This window comes from Camellia sinensis, chromosome 13, assembly GCF_055761805.1.
Source record: "Camellia sinensis isolate YWXY chromosome 13, ASM5576180v1, whole genome shotgun sequence".
NCBI lineage: Eukaryota > Viridiplantae > Streptophyta > Magnoliopsida > Ericales > Theaceae > Camellia > Camellia sinensis.
Window position 1 is genome coordinate 56,593,025 of NC_138973.1, and position 17,785 is coordinate 56,610,809.

The window sequence follows — 17,785 nt, forward strand, 5'->3', positions numbered from 1 at the left end:
AAAATTTAATTTTTTTCTTAGTCCTTTTAACAATGAAAGGAAGGTAAAAGGGGTTTATAGTCAAATTTCCCTTTCACTATCACAAATATCTCGAAGTGTACGATCAACCACCTCAACACAATATCTACGCTGCATAGAAACTTCATCTCAGATTATGAGTTTTGTTTTTCTAAATAACTCAGCCTGTAATGATTGCTTGCTAAATCCACAAATTGAATTTTTTAGGATATTCAATGGAATGAAAAATGTTGAATGCGCAGCTCGGCCTCCTACCAATAACAATGATGCGATTCCAGATGAAGCCACACTAACAATAATATGGCCAAGACTATGACATTTTAATGCAACCAAAAAATGGATATGTTTGAGAATTTAAATGTTTTTTTAAGTTTATTATAATCCTAGACTTCAAGAAGTCAAATTTTTATGAAGGTACATTTGGTGAAAAAATTTGTGAAGAAAATAAAAGAAAATTGGGGTTGGGAAGATGGCATATATATATATATATATATATCTTCTTGCGCCAAGAATGCCTACCTTTCTTCCCTCCAAAATTGTAGGGTTTGTAGGATTAATCTATAAATAATTAATTGATTTTCCTTTATCAAGCAAACAATAATTGCTTTTTTTCTCGTGCATTGGTTTCTTGACCGACCAAAATAAGTAAGAAAAATAATACTCTTACAAAAAATGAAAATATAAGTAATTGTTTTTTCCGCACATTCTTCTCTGTTTTATTATTTTTATATTTCTTTTATCCTCTTCAAAAAATATCAATGTTTAAGAGGGAGAGAGAGAGAGCTCACCAAGTAAAACTTGTTTGTTAGTTTCCACAAAAAAAAAAAAGGTAACACTTGTCCCCCTAAAAAAAAAAAAACAATATATATACATATATAAAAGAGTTTATTGCATTTTTGAAAGTTTGGAAGTTTGATATGACGAAAAACATAATGAAAAATATTTTATGTAGCAAACAGAACAAATTTATTTGAACAGAAAGTTTCTACTTTTGTAAGGAAATATTGCAGTCAACCAATCCAAAGTACTCAATAGAACAAGTCCTATCACAAGGAAGGAACAGATCAAACACCTAATTGCTTCAAGCAAGCTTCCATCACCAACTTCTGGACTATACGAAGACAATTAATCACTACATTATGTGTTCTTTTTCTTCTTCTTTTCTTTTGGTAAGCCCTACAATATACAAATATTCAAAAGGAAGTGTCCTTGAAGGCCAGCTGCAATTCTAGGAATAGATCACAAGATGTATCCCAAAGTTCCTTCGCAAGTTTGGTGTCGTAAGAAAGTGCAGAAGAATTGACGGTCCTACCGTTTCCTCCAAAAAAGTAAACTCCTGATATCTCCTGAAATCAAAAAAGTTACGAGCTTAATTGCCATCAATTGACTTGTATTAAAAATTAAAAAAAAATAAAAAAAAAACACTTTCACATTCCAGAGATGAACATATCAACACTCAGGATAATTCAAGAACTGCTGCAGCCAATGATTCCAAATTTCCATTGATATGCAAGAAGAAAGAACTTTGTGGACCTCTCATCGAGCCCCAATCCAAAAATATTCATTTTTCAAACTTTAGCTCATGTACAAATCTAGCCGGTCATTCCAAGATCCATGCAAATTCCATTAGATTAGATTTGGGTTGGGTTGGGTTGGGTTGGGTTTAAGGTATTAAAACCAGCAGCATGTTCTTATAAGAGTACAGTTAGAAAATATCTGCAATACAATTCTAATTAATCAAACACCTCGAGGTGGGTTCTAACCTCTAGGCCTTTGATACAACTCTTGGCAAAGCCAAAGGCTCTTGTTTTTTGCCTGGTGACGAGGAGTGGTGCATCTCATTACTGCCAGGTTTGGGTGTCATCCAACTAGGTGGGACTTAGAAAATATGAAGAAGAAAAACTCCGAAAATATGAGGAAGAAGGAATATATTTCTGTTATATTCAAAACTTCTTATCTTACAAGACCAAATGACACTCCTTATATAGGAGATATTACAAACATCATCATAACCCATTATATGCCACTTACATATTATATATTACCACTATCTACCACTATCATATTATATACATGCCACTATCTACCACCAACACCACTATCATATTCTATACATGCCACTATCTACAACCAACACCACTATCATATTCTATACATGTCACTATCTACCACCAACACCACTATCATATTATATGCATGAACACAATTTCCAGCACTCCCCCTCAAGCTGGTTTGAAGATATCTTCCATAGCCAGCTTGCTAGTCAGCTTATCAAATTGCTTCTTGTGTAGTCCCTTCGTTAGCACATCAGCTAATTGTTCACCTGTTGGAAGGTAGGTCATACAGATTATGCCAGCATTGATTTTCTCCTTGATGAAATGTTTATCCACTTCTATATGTTTTGTGCGATCATGTAGAACTGGATTATGAGTTATAGATATAGCTGCTTTGTTGTCACAATAGACCTTCATAGGTGTCGGGTGAGAAAGCTTTAATTCTTCAAGAATTCTTTTAATCCACATTACTTCACAGATTCCATGGGCAACAGCTCTGAACTCTGCTTCTGCACTACTTCTAGCTACCACATTCTGTTTTTTACTCCGCCATGTAACTAGGTTCCCACCTACAAATGAGCAGTATCCGGATGTTGATCTCCTGTCTGTAACACTTCCTGCCCAGTCTGCATCTGTGTATACTTCAACTTGAAGATGTCCATGTTTCTTGAATAGTAAGCCTCTCCCTGGAGTTCCTTTCAAATATCTTAAGATCTTATAAACGGCCTCAAAGTGCTCTGCCCCTGGTGAGTGCATAAACTGACTTACCATGCTGACTGCAAAGGCAATATCAGGCCGCGTATGAGACAAGTAAATCAATTTCCCTACAAGTCGCTGATATTGTTCTCTCTCTTTGACTTCTTCAGCCTTAGCAGCTTGTAACTTCAAGTTAGGCTCGATCGGAGTCTCCGCCATCTTACAACCAAGCATACCTGTTTCTCCAAGGAGATCAAGAGCATATTTTCTTTGATTAACGAATATACCTTCCTTGGATCTTGCAAATTCCATTCCGAGGAAATACTTGAGGGCTCCCAGATCCTTAATGTGAAATTCTTTTGCGAGTTTCTCTTTGAGGGCTGCTAACTCTGCTTCATCATTACCAGTTAAAATGATGTCATCAACATAAACAATCAAAATTGCAATTTTACTGTTTTTTGAATGTTTATAAAATATTGTGTGATCTGCTTGACTCTGCGAGAAGCCACAACTGATAACTGCCTTCCCAAAGCGTTCAAACCACGCTCTTGGTGATTGTTTGAGTCCGTATAATGACTTGTTCAATCTGCATACTCTGTCACTTCCAAGTCTCTGCTCAAATCCCGGCGGTAGGCTCATGAACACCTCCTCTTCAAGATCACCATTGAGAAATGCATTTTTAATGTCAAGTTGATGTAGAGGCCAATCTGAATTTACTGCAAGAGATAACAGTACTCTGATGGAATTTATTTTAGCAACAGGAGCAAACGTCTCCTGATAGTCGATCCCATAAGTTTGAGTGAAGCCTTTAGCTACCAGTCTCGCCTTGTATCTCTCAACGCTTCCATCTGCGTTACATTTTATCGTAAACACCCATTTACACCCAACTGTTTTCTTGTCTTTGGGTAGATCAACTATCTCCCAAGTACCACTTCTCCTTAAAGCATTCATCTCCTCCATGACTGCTAATTTCCAATTCGGATCATCCAATGCTTCCTGTATATTCCTTGGAACAAACAAGTGTGAAATCCTAGATGTGAAAGCTCTATGGTTTTTAGACAGTCTTTGATAGGAGAGGTAATTTGCAATAGGATGTTTAATGCAATTTCGGACACCTTTCCTAATTGCTATAGGTACATCAAGGTCGGAAATAGAAGGAATAGGATTACCTAAAATTTCGATGCCAGAACTCGGGTGGACATTCGGGTCATTAGGATGGACATTCGGGTCATTATTCCTCAGATGAAATCGCTTCCTAGTATAAACCTGAAGCTCAGGATTTAGATCATTTTGTAGTACTTCTCCCCCTAAACAAGAATCTTCTTGACTAGGCACCATAGAACTTGGTTCTCCTAAGTGATCATTATCAGAAAGATGTGGTTTTTGTGTAGGATAAATGACATTGGGGAGCGGGATAGAAATATCCCAAAAACGGTCTTCTACTCCACTTGTCTCCCCCTGAAGAGAAGTGTTGGGGAAATAGGATTTTGTTTCCACAAATGACACATCCATACTCACATGAAATTTCTTGTTTTGAGGATCGAAGCACTTATACCCCTTTTTGTTTGAGGAATAACCCAAAAAAAACACATTTTATAGCACGGGGGTCAAGTTTTGAACGAAATTGACTGGGAACATGAACATAGGCAGTACATCCAAAAACTTTGGCGGGTAAATCAGAAAACAACCTCGTGTCAGGAAAAAAAGTTTTGAGACAATCAAAAGGTGTTTTGTATGTTAACACCTTTGTAGGCATCCTGTTTATCAAATAAGAGGCTGTTAAAATTGCTTTACCCCATAAATATTTAGGAACATGCATGTAAAACATTATAGCACGTGCTACTTCAAGTAGATGTTTATTTTTTCGTTCTGCAATGCCATTTTGTTGAGGGGTATCCCGACATGTAGATTGATGAAAAATCCCCTTTTTTTCCAAAAACTCACCCAACTGCTCATTGAAATATTCTGTTCCATTATCAGAATGTAAAATACCAATTTTGGTTTGAAATTGGTTTTCAATCATATTGTAAAAATTTGTGAATAAATTTTTCACGTCAGATTTTTTATTCATCAAATAAATCCAACATAAGCGGGTATGGTCATCAATAAATGTAACAAACCATCTTTTACCAGAAAGAGTAGTGATTTTAGAAGGGCCCCAAACATCACTATGAATCAAATAAAAAGGTTTTGAAGCCTGGTAAGGTTTTGGCAAATAAGTAGAGCGATGAAATTTTGCAAAAATGCAACTTTCACAATGAAAAGAAGAACAATCAATCCCTTTAAATAATTCTGGAAATAAATGTTTCAGATAAAGAAAACTAGGATGTCCTAGCCTATAGTGCCATAGCATTATTTTTTCTCGAACAGAGATTGAACTGGTACTATTAAAGCTCTGAGCTTTTTTATTACTAACAGGTACTTCATCAAAGTAGTAAAGACCTTCAAGCATCCTAGCACGCCCAATCATCATCCCCGAGTTCTGGTCCTGAAATTCACAATGGGATTCAAAAAATGTAACACGACAATTAGAATCCTTAGATAGTTTACTGACAGACAAAAGGTTACAGGCTAAGTTGGGGACGTGAAGAACAGCATTGAGATTAATTTTCTCAGTTAGTTTAATAAATCCTTTTCCTGCAATAGGTGAAAAACTACCATCGGCTATTCTGATTTTGTCATGACCAGAACAAGGGAAATAGGTACTAAATAAATGGGAAAAACTAGTCATGTGATCGGAGGCACCGGAATCTATGATCCACGGAGAGAAGTTTAGGCAAGAGAAGGCTTTAGGATTTCTACCTGTTTGTGCCAACAAAACACTAGGAGTACCGGTTGAGGAGTTAGATTTTATCAGCTTTAAGAGTTGATCAATCTGCTCTTTGTTGAAGGGACCTGAATCGGCTTCATTAGCGGTAGGAAAGCCACGATTCTTCTCTCCTTGTTTGCTGCTTTTCCAGTTGACAGGTTTGCCATGAATCTTCCAACACGTTTCGCGTGTATGGCGAGGCTTGTTGCAAAAATCACACCAGACCCGTGGCTTATCATCAAACCTGCGCTGGTAATTTGCAGCCTTGTTGGCCGCAGCATCGCTAATTAAAGCAGAAATTTCAATTGATTCACCATTACCTTTTTTCTTAAGCATGACGCTCCTTCGCCTCTCTTCCCTTCTGACTTCGGCAAATACTTCGCCAATGGATGGGAGAGGAGGTCTGCCAATAATTCTTCCTCGCACTTCATCGAACTCAATGTTGAGGCCGGCAAGAAACTTGTAAATACGGCTGTCTTCCACAGTTTTCTTGTGGTGGTTGCAGTCGTCAACCGATTTCCATTCGTATGTGTTGAAGATGTCAAGATCCTGCCACAACCTTTTCAACGAATTGAAATATTTGGTGACGGAATCATCTCCTTGACGAATCTCTCCCAACTTCAAAGTTAATTCGAAAACTTGAGATTGATTTCCTAGGTCAGAATACATCTGACTAACATTATCCCACAATTCTTGTGCAGTAGTATAGCACATGTAATTAGAGCTTATATCCTCCTCCATGGAATTCACCAACCATGTCATAACCATGGAGTTTTCAGCGTCCCAATTGTCGAACAGCGGATCATTAACAGCAGGAGCCTTCTTGTCACCAGTGATGTAACCGATCTTTCCTTGCCCACGGATATACATCCGGACAGATTGTGACCAGCGGAGAAAATTATCACCATTTAAGCGGATGGTGGTGATTTGGACAGAGTGAGAGTTGGACGTTTTCACCGGAATGGCAGCGGCAGGGGTTGAAGTGGTTCCGGACGTGACTTCCGACATGGCTATGACGGTTTTAGGGCTGCTGTGTTTTTTGTTGCTCTGATACCAACTTAGAAAATATGAAGAAGAAGAACTCCGAAAATATGAGGAAGAAGGAATATATTTCTGTTATATTCAAAACTTCTTATCTTACAAGACCAAATGACACTCCTTATATAGAAGATATTACAAACATCATCATAACCCATTATATGCCACTTACATATTATATATTACCACTATCTACCACTATCATATTATATACATGCCACTATCTACCACCAACACCACTATCATATTCTATACATGTCACTATCTACAACCAACACCACTATCATATTCTATACATACCACTATCTACCACCAACACCACTATCATATTCTATACATGTCACTATCTACCACCAACACCACTATCATATTATATGCATGAACACAATTTCCAGCAGTGGGGATTCCATATATATAATTAACTTGAATGGGGGTCCTGTCCTGGTTTATCAAAAAAAAAAAAAATACAAATAAGATTGTACTCCCAAGGTAATATGGACTCGTTAGTATCATCCTCCACCAATGTCATAAGCCTATTTAATAAATGGACTCTTGATGAGAATACAGAGAATAGCAAGGCTGCGGCTCATGCAATGGCTTCAAGTGCAGCTCACACTCAAGCACCAACTCATCAGTTCAACAAATGCAGCTCAAACTTAAGACACATGTGAAGGGATCAAGGCTTGATGTTTGTTGTAACTGTTCTTGGTTCGTTAGAGATGTAACTCAGTTAGTTAGATGTAGCTCAGAATGATTAGGATTAACTAGTGTTAGATTAGTTTTGTAACTAAATGGTAAACAGTATAAATTGTATAGATCAATGAAATGGTAAGCTGAATTAGAATCAAGTTTTCGTCAACTCTTTTTTCTATCATACTTGAACACAGAAATTCTCTGTGCTGGAAAATAACATAAAATGGTTAGCACAGCAGAGAAAGTCTAAGTTTTAACTTGATCCAAAAAGCTGTAATCCCAATTAATTCTTGAAGTAGATTACATAAACATAAGATATCACGTGGAAAAAAAATATTTACCAATAGTTACTTTTGCAGAAGCAATCACAATGGATCAGAATAAAGAACTCACTGGAGGGGCAAGAGCTGCATCAAGAATAGAGCGGACTCCATTTTCAGGCGATTGCAGAAGACCCAAAAGTTTCAAGGCTAAAAGTGCCACATAAGATATACATGTCGGAACTTCTCGCATGATGTTAGTTTTCACTGCTCCAGGATCAACAGCACTTCATGATTGGAGAGGACCAGAGACAAAGCAATCAAGTCCATGAGAATCATTCTCAAAACTAGCTTTTCAAAACAAGCGTAAAAATAGAGTTCAAATGGTTCCAAGGTAGGGGTCATTTTGTCTATAATGTGTACTAACAAGTATGGCTGCCAATGAATAATTAAGAGACAATAATATCCAGATTAGTTGAATTTATGCGGGAGACTAAATTTTCAAGTCATAGTTGAGAAAATCCAAAAGACACTGAAGGAATCGGCAACCTTTGACTTGGAAATTTAGCCTCAGAGATTTCCATATTAAACCAGCCAATATGGACATTCATGCTGTCAGTCATTCAATTCGATACAAAACGGGGGGAAGGAAATAGTTCTTTGCCGAAGGGATTTCAATACACTTTATTGACTTTTGTCTATAATGAAATAGAAAATAAATCTCATTGTTTGCCAAGATTAGGAAAAGCTACGAACAGAAGAAAAAGTATTCTTTTTTGTTCTTTTGGCTAAATTTTGTTGGCAAATTAACATGTTATGTTTTCTAGTCCTCCGTCCTCCGACTAATATTGGAGTTTCAACAAAGCCCCCCCCCCCCCCCCCCCCCACCCCCCAATTACTTTTGATGTAGAACAATGACAGAAGGACAATGTTCTACCTATATTTCTACTTTAAAAAAAGAAAAAAAAGAAAAAAAAAAAAGGGGGAAGACTTGTGCATAGAGAAAAAAAAGAAAAAGAAAAAAAAAAAGGGAAGACTTGTGCATAGAATGATAAAAATAGAAGTCAATATAGGAACCTCCTATGAAGCTCATATAGAAATTAATATTGTCTGTAAAATAAATTGATGTATATTATTGATTGTTTTTTTTTGTGTATTATGTATATTACAAGGATTCCTATCATATAGGAGAGGATTTGGGAGTAGGTGAGGAGTAGGTGTAGGTGGTAGTGGAGGTGGTAGGTGGAGTGGGTGGTAGTGGAGGTGGTAGGTGGAGTGAGTGGTAGTGGTAATTTACATTTACACAATTTACATTAACAGCCCCCCTCAAACTCAAGGAGGATAGGCACTAGCCAACTTGAGTTTAGAGAGAGTCACAAAACAGAAAAATGAACTGATAAATAAAATAAAACAGGATAGGAGACACGGTATGGTCGTGTCAGACAGTTTACGGGGTCATGTCGGACCGTTGTAGCAGACACTGTGTGGTCGTGTCAGACCGTTGTAGAAGACAGTTTATGGGGTCATGTTGGACCGATGTAGCAGGACAGTTTACGAGGTCGTGTCGGACCGATGTAGCAGGACAGTTTACGAGGTCATGTCGGACCGATGTAGCAGGACAGTTTACGAGGTCATGTCGGACCGATGTAGCAGGACAGTTTATGGGGTCATGTTGGACCGTTGTAGCAGCTGACCGGAATCAATGTCGGGACAGTTTATGGGGTCATGTCGGACCGTTGTGGTGGTGCACCAAGGGGGCGACTTAGGGAGTGCGCCATGAGCGACTTATATATGATACTGTGTATAACCCCCCCTCAAACTCAAATAGGTGTGAAGATAAAAACCAGAGTTTTAAAAGGCTTTCTTGAGGCTCGCCTCGATGCTCGCCTCGCCTTAAGGCTAAGGTAAAACGCATCAAGGCTTTGATTTTTAGGCATTACTCCCCAAAGGCTTGTTCATCATAGTTTTAGACATGCTCCTTAAGTGCGCTTTTTACGCCTTTTGCGCATAAGCATGTGAGGAGTATGCACATGCAGAAGTTGCCTTGGGCATTTGTTAAACTTAGTCTATTAGATTGTTTAAACATAAAAAATTAAAAAGAATCTATTTTTACAACTATATTCTACAGGAAAAATTAAGTATATGATCAATCAAGAAAAACACAGTTAATGGTCAAGTGAAGCTCAATCACTGAAGTTAAGAATATCGATTTCTCTTTCAGTGAAGGAAAACTTCTTTCTATGCAGTAAAATGTTCAACGCATTAAAGTGAAAAGTATTTACACATTTATATTTAATTTTGTTTTTATTTTTTTAACTATTTAAAAATATTTAATTTATTCAGTAAATATTAAAATTTGAAATTTGAAATGCTTACGCCTCAACGCCCTGAGGCTTACGCCTCGCCTCATGAGGGGTAAAACGTCTCAAGGTACGCATTCGCCTTTAAAAACTTTGATAAAAACCTATTTGAGGTTGAAACAAAAGGATTGATAAAGCTGATCGGTGTAGAAGACACTGTATGAGTGTGTAGATAGGCTGCTCAAAAGATATACATGGATATAGATATCGAGCCCTCAAAAGTCGTGCCCTCAAAAGGTGTGCCTAATCTTTCAAAAGGCGTGCATCAAAAGGCGTGCCCAGTTTGTCTGGCGTCAAGAGGCGCGCGATGCGCGTGGCTGCCTTGGCTATTTAATCAAGACGAAGGCTGAGGCTGAGGCTGAGGCAGAAGCTGAGACAAAAAAAAACTGAGAGAAACCTCTGAAAAAACTCTTCCTTTGCTGAGAGAGAAACTCTGTAATACGCTGTAACACTCTGTTGCCCAGAAAATGGCTTCGTCTTCCCGTGGGCTGCTCACTCTCTTTCCCGACCTCAATGAGTCAACAAGAGAGAGAACTGGTGTGGTGGCCAGTGAACCTCAACCAAACACCTCTGTGTTTGTTCCGTTGAACTTTCCGATGCGGTCGGTGGAGCAAAAAATGGCGGTGCAAACTGATATTGAGGCCAATCAGTATACTCTGAAGTCATGTGTGGAAACCATGACTGCGGTCACAAACTTGTCGCACCGGCTGCAGAGCAGGACAAATGAGGTGCAACAGTTAAACTCCCAGCTGGCTCTGCTCCAACGCATGTATAAGGATGCGCGAGCAGAGATAAGTGTCCTAAAGAAAGAAAATAAAGAGCTGAAGCGGAAGGCCACCGTGATGTTCCGATTTGGAGATCCGCCATATGCTGCAGTGGAGGAGCAGCGGGGACTGAACGTGCTCGGTGGCGTGGGAAATACGGAGGCAACACTGGCAAGGGCCGTCCAGGACGGAGGCAAGAAGAAGAGATCGGCGGCAGAGTAGAGAAGGGATGTCGGTGTGTGGCCGTCTGCAGAAAAGAAAACAAAGCCGTTGTTGTGTGTTTTTTTTTTTTTGTTTTTTTTTGTGTTTTTTTTGTTTTTTGTTTTGTTTTGTTTTTTTTTTTTTTTTTGTGTGTAAAATTGTGATCGGGGTTAATCCCTGAGATGAATAAAATATGGTTTGGTGTGCAAAGCTATATGGTATGAATGGAATTGGAAAAAGATGAAAAATAATGTGAAAGAAAAAATAAAGAAAGAAATAATAAAAATATAATTGAAATCAAAAATGAAAGATGGGGAAAATAATTGAAAAAATTGTTAAGAGGGGGAACACGCCCATGTGATAATAATAAAAATAATAAGAATGATAAGGAGAATTTGAGTGTGTTTGAGTAATATATTAGAATAAAAAAAAAAAAGATATATATATATATGTGTGTGTGTGTGTGGGGCAGGGGAGAAGATGGGTTTGAAAATGATGATGATAAATAAGATAAAATAAGTCTTTGATGGGCGGTGGGATCACACAGCTGCTTTATTTGAAAGATAAAATGTAGTAGATGTGAATATTAAAATAAAAAAAAAAAAAGGAAAGAGAGGTTAAAAGTGAGAGAAGAAAGCCACTGAGGAGTGGAATATTCAAACAATGCACACTGCACCCGGTGGGGTGGTATGGCGTATGATAATATAGTATAATGGTGTGAAAGATGGTGCTACAGCTGGGTTTGCAGAAAGGTGTGAAAGAGTGTGTAATGAGGCGGTGGGGGAGGAATAGTAGTCTTGGGTGAAACTCTTTCAGTAGGTGTGTTCCAACAACCAATAGAAGCCACATAAGAAGTTACTGTCATAGCATTCCTTGACTTAAATCCATCCGAAGATCCAGATACCCTCCACCTAGGACTCTCACTATATTCAACTAGATCAGACACTTCAGTAAACGGAACTGAACTCAAATTCAGATACTTCACAAACAAATTGACAACCTCTCCCAACCCGGAAGTGGGCGGAATCTCGCCAAGAACCGAACGAAAAGGAAATGACCTCGGATGATGGCGGGGGTGGAGGGTGTGATCGGAAAGAAGGTGAAGACCCCGAAGAGGGTGGAGACCGGGAAGGAGACCAAGCTCCGTTGGGAGGTAGCCGGCGAGGTCAGCGTGGTTGAGGTCGATGCCGGCGACAACCCTTAGAGAAGGATCGGAGGGAGAAGGAGCACAGAACACTCCCAAATAAGAGCAGACCTTGGGACCGTTCCAGTTGGCGATGAAATTGAATGGGTCGGAGAAGATGGCGGATTTCCATGTTTGGAGGGCAATGTAGGCCTGACGGAGACTTGGGGTCTCAAACTGAAGAGCCTTAAAGCAGATCTGAACAATGACAAAGTAAATGAAGATGGTCAACAATTTGAGTCGGCGTCCACCTACCACCACCAGATACACGCGGAGGAGACATGTGTTACTGGGTTTGTTGCCTTCTGTATTTTGGTTTTGGGAAGGGGTAATGGTGATGCTGTGTAGGAGATGTTGAAAAACTCCAGCGGGCAGCGAAGGCATGGTTGCCTGCCGGCTGCCCGCCGGAAAGAAAGGAATATAGGCTTAAATCTTATAGCTCTGATACCATGTAAAATAAATTGATGTATATTATTGATTGTTTTTTTTTGTGTATTACGTATATTACAAGGATTCCTATTATATAGGAGAGGATTTGGGAGTAGGTGAGGAGTAGGTGTAGGTGGTAGTGGAGGTGGTAGGTGGAGTGGGTGGTAGTGGAGGTGGTAGGTGGAGTGAGTGGTAGTGGTAATTTACATTTACACAATTTACATTAACATTGTCTAATGGGTTTAGGTTTAATTTGAATCTAATTATATTTTATAGGATAGTGTGCTATCGGTTTTATTTTTATATATGTTTTCTTAAGTTTTAAAATTCAATAGCATTTTGGTTACCTAGGTTTTTGAAGTGTAGATTAGGTTGCCAACTTGCCACCAACCCTTTTGTTTCTGGGCTTAGTTATTAGTTTTGGGCGAAGTGGTAACTAAAGAGAGCATGAGGACAAGCACCAACCACCACCGGGAGTCAATCTAAAACTTCTATGTGCATGAAGCACATCATCCCTTATAACAGCATCAGTTTGTGTTTACGGTACAATTAGTACAAGAATTACAGAATTTCTAAACACCAAAATGAAACCCTTTGCAACCCGAACCTTCACTACAGAAGCAATTGTCAAACTAGGCTATCAAATCCTTCCTCAATATGTAATTGCTGCAGAAACTTCTTGCCAAAAATTGACATTTAACAAAACTCTGATTCCAAAATGAGATGAGACTCGGCCACAATCCTTTCTCAGTTTTTCTCCTGTTGGGAAGCATTGTTTTTCCCTATTTTAATCTTCCTACCAAAAACATAAAAGAAGTTGCGACAAGAGCCCCTTGAATCATAAAGATACAGATGCAAGTGTGCAAAATTATTGCATGATTGAGACTAAAAGATTGGAAATTGAAGCCATGGCCATGAGCTTTTCCAGCCAAATATTCAGGATATGAGAACATGTGGAAACAAGAAAGAACACCTTTATGCCTTAATCATATAATTTCCACAATACAGCAGAAAAACACCAGAAATTTGTTCTGTCAATAGTGAAAACCTCAATGAGCAAAAATTTTACATCTTGCAGTCACATAATGAAACAATTAAACAATTATTATTATATTTAAAAGTTCAGAAGTTAACAAAGCTAAAAAGCAAGGAATGGGAAGTATTGAAACACATACATGACAGAAACCTGATGAGATTTTCCCATCACACCAAAATGTCTATGAAGCTCATACGAGAATAGTAGTAGGCACACTATCAAGAGGAAAACACACAGAGTTAGAAATGCAGTAAACAATTATCAAGTCAATGTCAACATGACAAGTAACTTACATTTAGAATACTCATAGATATGAGCACATGGATATTTTTTGAATTTCAAGAAAGACTTTCCAGAAACAGTTTCCTTGTCTACCTGTATATCAGACACTGAAGAAAAACAATAAATAATGCGATATTTATATCCAATACTCTGTAAAGAACCTCATGAAAAACAAATTATGATATCCCACTTGACTGAAAACTACCAACTAACGACAAAATAATAATATGGTCTGTGGTGCATACACACCAAATCACCATGTGCAGAAGATGCAATGGTTTCTCTTTTATAGCATGTATAATCCGTTTAACACACCATATTATCAGTACATCACCATTGACAGCAATGCCACTAATGTTTTCTTTGGGTAACATGTCAGGCACCGTTTATGTGTGACCATTAGTGTCCATGTTACGTAGTCTAGATGCATACAAGCAGGGATAAAAATTTCGACAATTAAAGCAAACTCAAAGCTATATATTTAAGTCTAGTGAACTTTTTTTTGTACAATTAGTGGTTGAAAAATCAAATTGCCACTTTTTTTGTGTTTTTCAAATGTATCTCATAAAGTCAGAAAGGTTAGAAAATGCTCACCACTCCGATGTGTAAAGGATGTGACATTAACAATCCGGGCAGGAACGGGGCTGTTTTCCAAAAGTGGTAATAGAACTTTGGTAAGAGAAAACGCACCAATGTAATTGGTACCCATCATCCTGGAAAAGGCAAGAGAAACATCAGCAAGCAAGTTGCAACCAACTATTCTTTAGGAGCGTAGGAACCTTGATGTAGACTTCCTTTTTTTTTGGTTTTTTCCTTACTTCAAAGGGAGCAACACAATTTGAATTTAATTCTAATTACATAGAAGAAAACCAAGACTCCTGCATTCTGCCACGCAGACACAAAGGAAACACACAACATATAAAGAATAGAATTAACATATATTTTTAAGATAGAAATCTAGGAACAAACACATCATCAAAATTATCATGTACATAAATTCCACAAGGATCAACTGTAACTCAACCAGCTAGTGTAGCTTTAGAGAAACCAACTTTACCAATAACTTTGTTTTGGCAAACGATAGGATAGGATGTTAGTGGGTTAGTAAGATTACAACAAAAGGGTCGCAGTCATTCCATCGACTTGAAACTTGAACCTCTGACCTTCTCATTGTCCCAAGGGATAGCTACATGGATCACTAGACTAACTGCCATGTCCTCAACTTTACCAATAACTTACACAAGTTTAATTCACCTTATGCAAATTAACTTTCATCTCCTAACAGCTCACTAAAACTCGTACAGTTTCCTATCATGTGACCTTCCTATATCATCAAGCTGTCACCAAGCTTATAAAATAATAACTTTGCTCAAGTGGCACATGTACGCCTATATATTTTACAAGCAAATAGATAAATAATTTGAATTATTACTGATCATAGCCTTCAGCAGTGAGTCTAAATGTTGTTGCCAGTATCCCAGCGTTGTTTATTAGGAGTTGGACTGAAGAATGCAGATCTGAATCCATAAGCCACTGCTGAAAGGAGCTTTTGAACTTCAATATTGACTGAAAGGATGATAAATCAACCTGAAAGCATTTGAGATGGGCATTTTTATTTCGTCTTTCAATATCTTCCATAACCTATCAAACAACCAAGAGAGAGAAGATCAATGAAAGCATTCAAATCTAGGGATGTACAAATAGCAATATACTTATGACATACATTACACCTTTGACAACAGATGTGAGGATCGTCCAACTGCAGGTAGGAAATGAATTTAGTTAGAGGCCATTCTTTCTTTCATATGGTCCTTATTGTAGAGCAATTTTCACAAGTGCTTTGTGGGTGTAGCAGCATGCTTGACAGATCAATTAGAATGCATTCATGCGGAGACACAACACTAATGCTCCAATTGTCTTATTGCAAAATGTTTTCTAACACTTATTTCCTTCATTTTCCTCGGTTGATGCAATTGAAATAATAATCCAATTTTATTTTAAATCATTTCACCAAATTGGATGTAAAGTCTATGGATTCCTTTTGTGAGTTTTTCGGTTCAAAATCATACAACTACAGGAGGTTCCTATCATCTCAACAGTAGTCTTAGGCATCTTCTACAACACTTGCGAGTCATAACCCTTCCTCGAATTTATTATATGAATAAAAATGTACATAGGCACACACACCAACTTGGTCAAAGTCTTTTCTTCAAGAAATCTCACACTCTACACTCAGTCAGCCTAACTGTGTTACCCCTCAAGTATTCAATTATTGTTCTTTTGCTTTCTTATATCATATTTTGTATGCCCACCAGCTGTTTGATGATTTCTTTAGACTGAAACTTCATTTTCAAAATTTTAGCCAACCAAACACCCGAAAAATGGCAGGATGACAATTATTTGACCTGTAAAGAACTTTGCAATTGAAACATCAGTGCAGTAAATGATTTTACATTGAACCAAATTGAGAACTCAATTAAACGCAAATGAACTAAAAAATATGAAAAATATGAAAAATATGAACAAACGAGAGAGAGAGAGAGAGAGAGAGAGAGAGAGAGAGTACCAAGAACAACAAAGAAACCTTCCATTGAAAGAAAATAAGCAGCTGCAGCTCCTAACCCAGAAGTCGCCTACACACATAATTCAACCAAACAGAGAAAACCCAAATCAGAAAATCAAAACTAAACTCCATCTAAAGCGATTAGTAAATATAATCAACAAACCCACTTCAAAACTGTCACATATAGCATTAAAAAATAAAATAAAATTAGAACAATTACGCCGGTGATAATGCAGACAGGCCTCCTGGTAGGACTGGAGGTGGGAGTTGAAGTTGCGGTGGTTGCTGGTGGTGGTGGTGGTGAAGGAGAACAACGTGGGTGTGAAATGGGTGTCCGGGAAAAAAGGGTTGTGGTGAACAACTGCAAGTAGGAAAGGACGAGAGAGATGGTCCAGAACACACCCATCCTCCAGAATTCTGTTGTGAAAGCGAAATTCAAAGCTTCTTTGAAATCCTTTAACTCCATCATCAGATTCTTGTATTTTGAATTTGCAGAGGAGGATTGTCAGAGTCTACTTTGTGAAATCAGGTTGTTTGTGGGGGGTTTAGCTTGGGGTTTTCTCTCAACCTGGGGTTTTCTTGCAGTCGATACAGGGTGGCTGTGACTTGTGATGTGAGAAATATATGCCATTCCACCATCATTTTTTTTTTAAATTATATTTTTTTCGCATTTGAAATTATCATTAAAGTCGTAAATTATAGAAGCTTAAAATCATATTTTTTTAATTGTGTAGGTTCACTTGATTCAGTTTAAGTCGTAAATTATAGAAGCTTAAAATCATATTTTTTTAATTGTGTAGGTTCACTTGATTCAGTTTAAAAATAAATTAAAGTTTCGTTGGGTAACCTTTAGTTTTAATTAAAAAGTCAAAAGGTTAATATAAATTGTCATATTATTATTTTTACTTTTTCGTATATTCTGTTGACTGTATAATTTGTAAAAATTAATCATAATTTAACGCACGAAAAGGGTAATTTGAGGAGTTGTCAACCAAAGTCAGACATGTGGCAGTTCGTATTGGTAATAATAGATCTGCGTAGCACTGGAACAATCGAGAGATACAAGATGATGTGGCCTAACGGTTACTCATAAAGTTTAAATTCAAAATCAGGAGGGAAGCCTAACTGTATGAGTGCGTAGTGGGACTGACTGTGAGAGAGTATGTTCAGCAATTAAGGGAAGACATTTTCGACGGTTGGAAGCCCACTTCGACGGTTACCATTGAGAAGTATAAATAGTAAGGAATGCCCCAGAATGAACCCCCAGACTCAGATCAAAAAATTAGTTTATTTATTTCATTTTTCCTTCTAGCTTAATAGTTCTTTACATTTCTACACTTCAATTCCTATGCTACACTTTATTTTCTAGGAGTAGTTTCAAATAGTTTGTTGTTGTGAA

General features: G+C 37.8%; 1 protein-coding gene across 2 annotated transcripts; it reads right to left on the minus strand.

The window, feature by feature from the left end:
- Positions 1 to 960: 960 nt before the first annotated feature.
- On the minus strand, positions 961 to 17,015 carry LOC114281305 (uncharacterized). 2 transcript variants are annotated; one of them, XM_028223759.2, is made up of 9 exons: positions 16,607 to 17,015; positions 16,390 to 16,456; positions 15,554 to 15,582; positions 15,256 to 15,464; positions 14,418 to 14,536; positions 13,835 to 13,930; positions 13,681 to 13,756; positions 7,702 to 7,855; positions 961 to 1,364 (listed from the first exon to the last, which is right to left on the minus strand). In XM_028223759.2, exons 1-9 carry the CDS (start codon positions 16,853 to 16,855, stop codon positions 1,212 to 1,214), a joined length of 1,152 nt encoding a protein of 383 aa, XP_028079560.1. In that variant the 5' UTR covers positions 16,856 to 17,015; the 3' UTR covers positions 961 to 1,211. The 2 variants fall into 2 exon arrangements, with proteins under 2 accessions (XP_028079560.1, XP_028079562.1); XM_028223761.2 differs by having other exon boundaries at positions 7,650 to 7,855; positions 16,607 to 17,008.
- Positions 17,016 to 17,785: the final 770 nt, after the last annotated feature.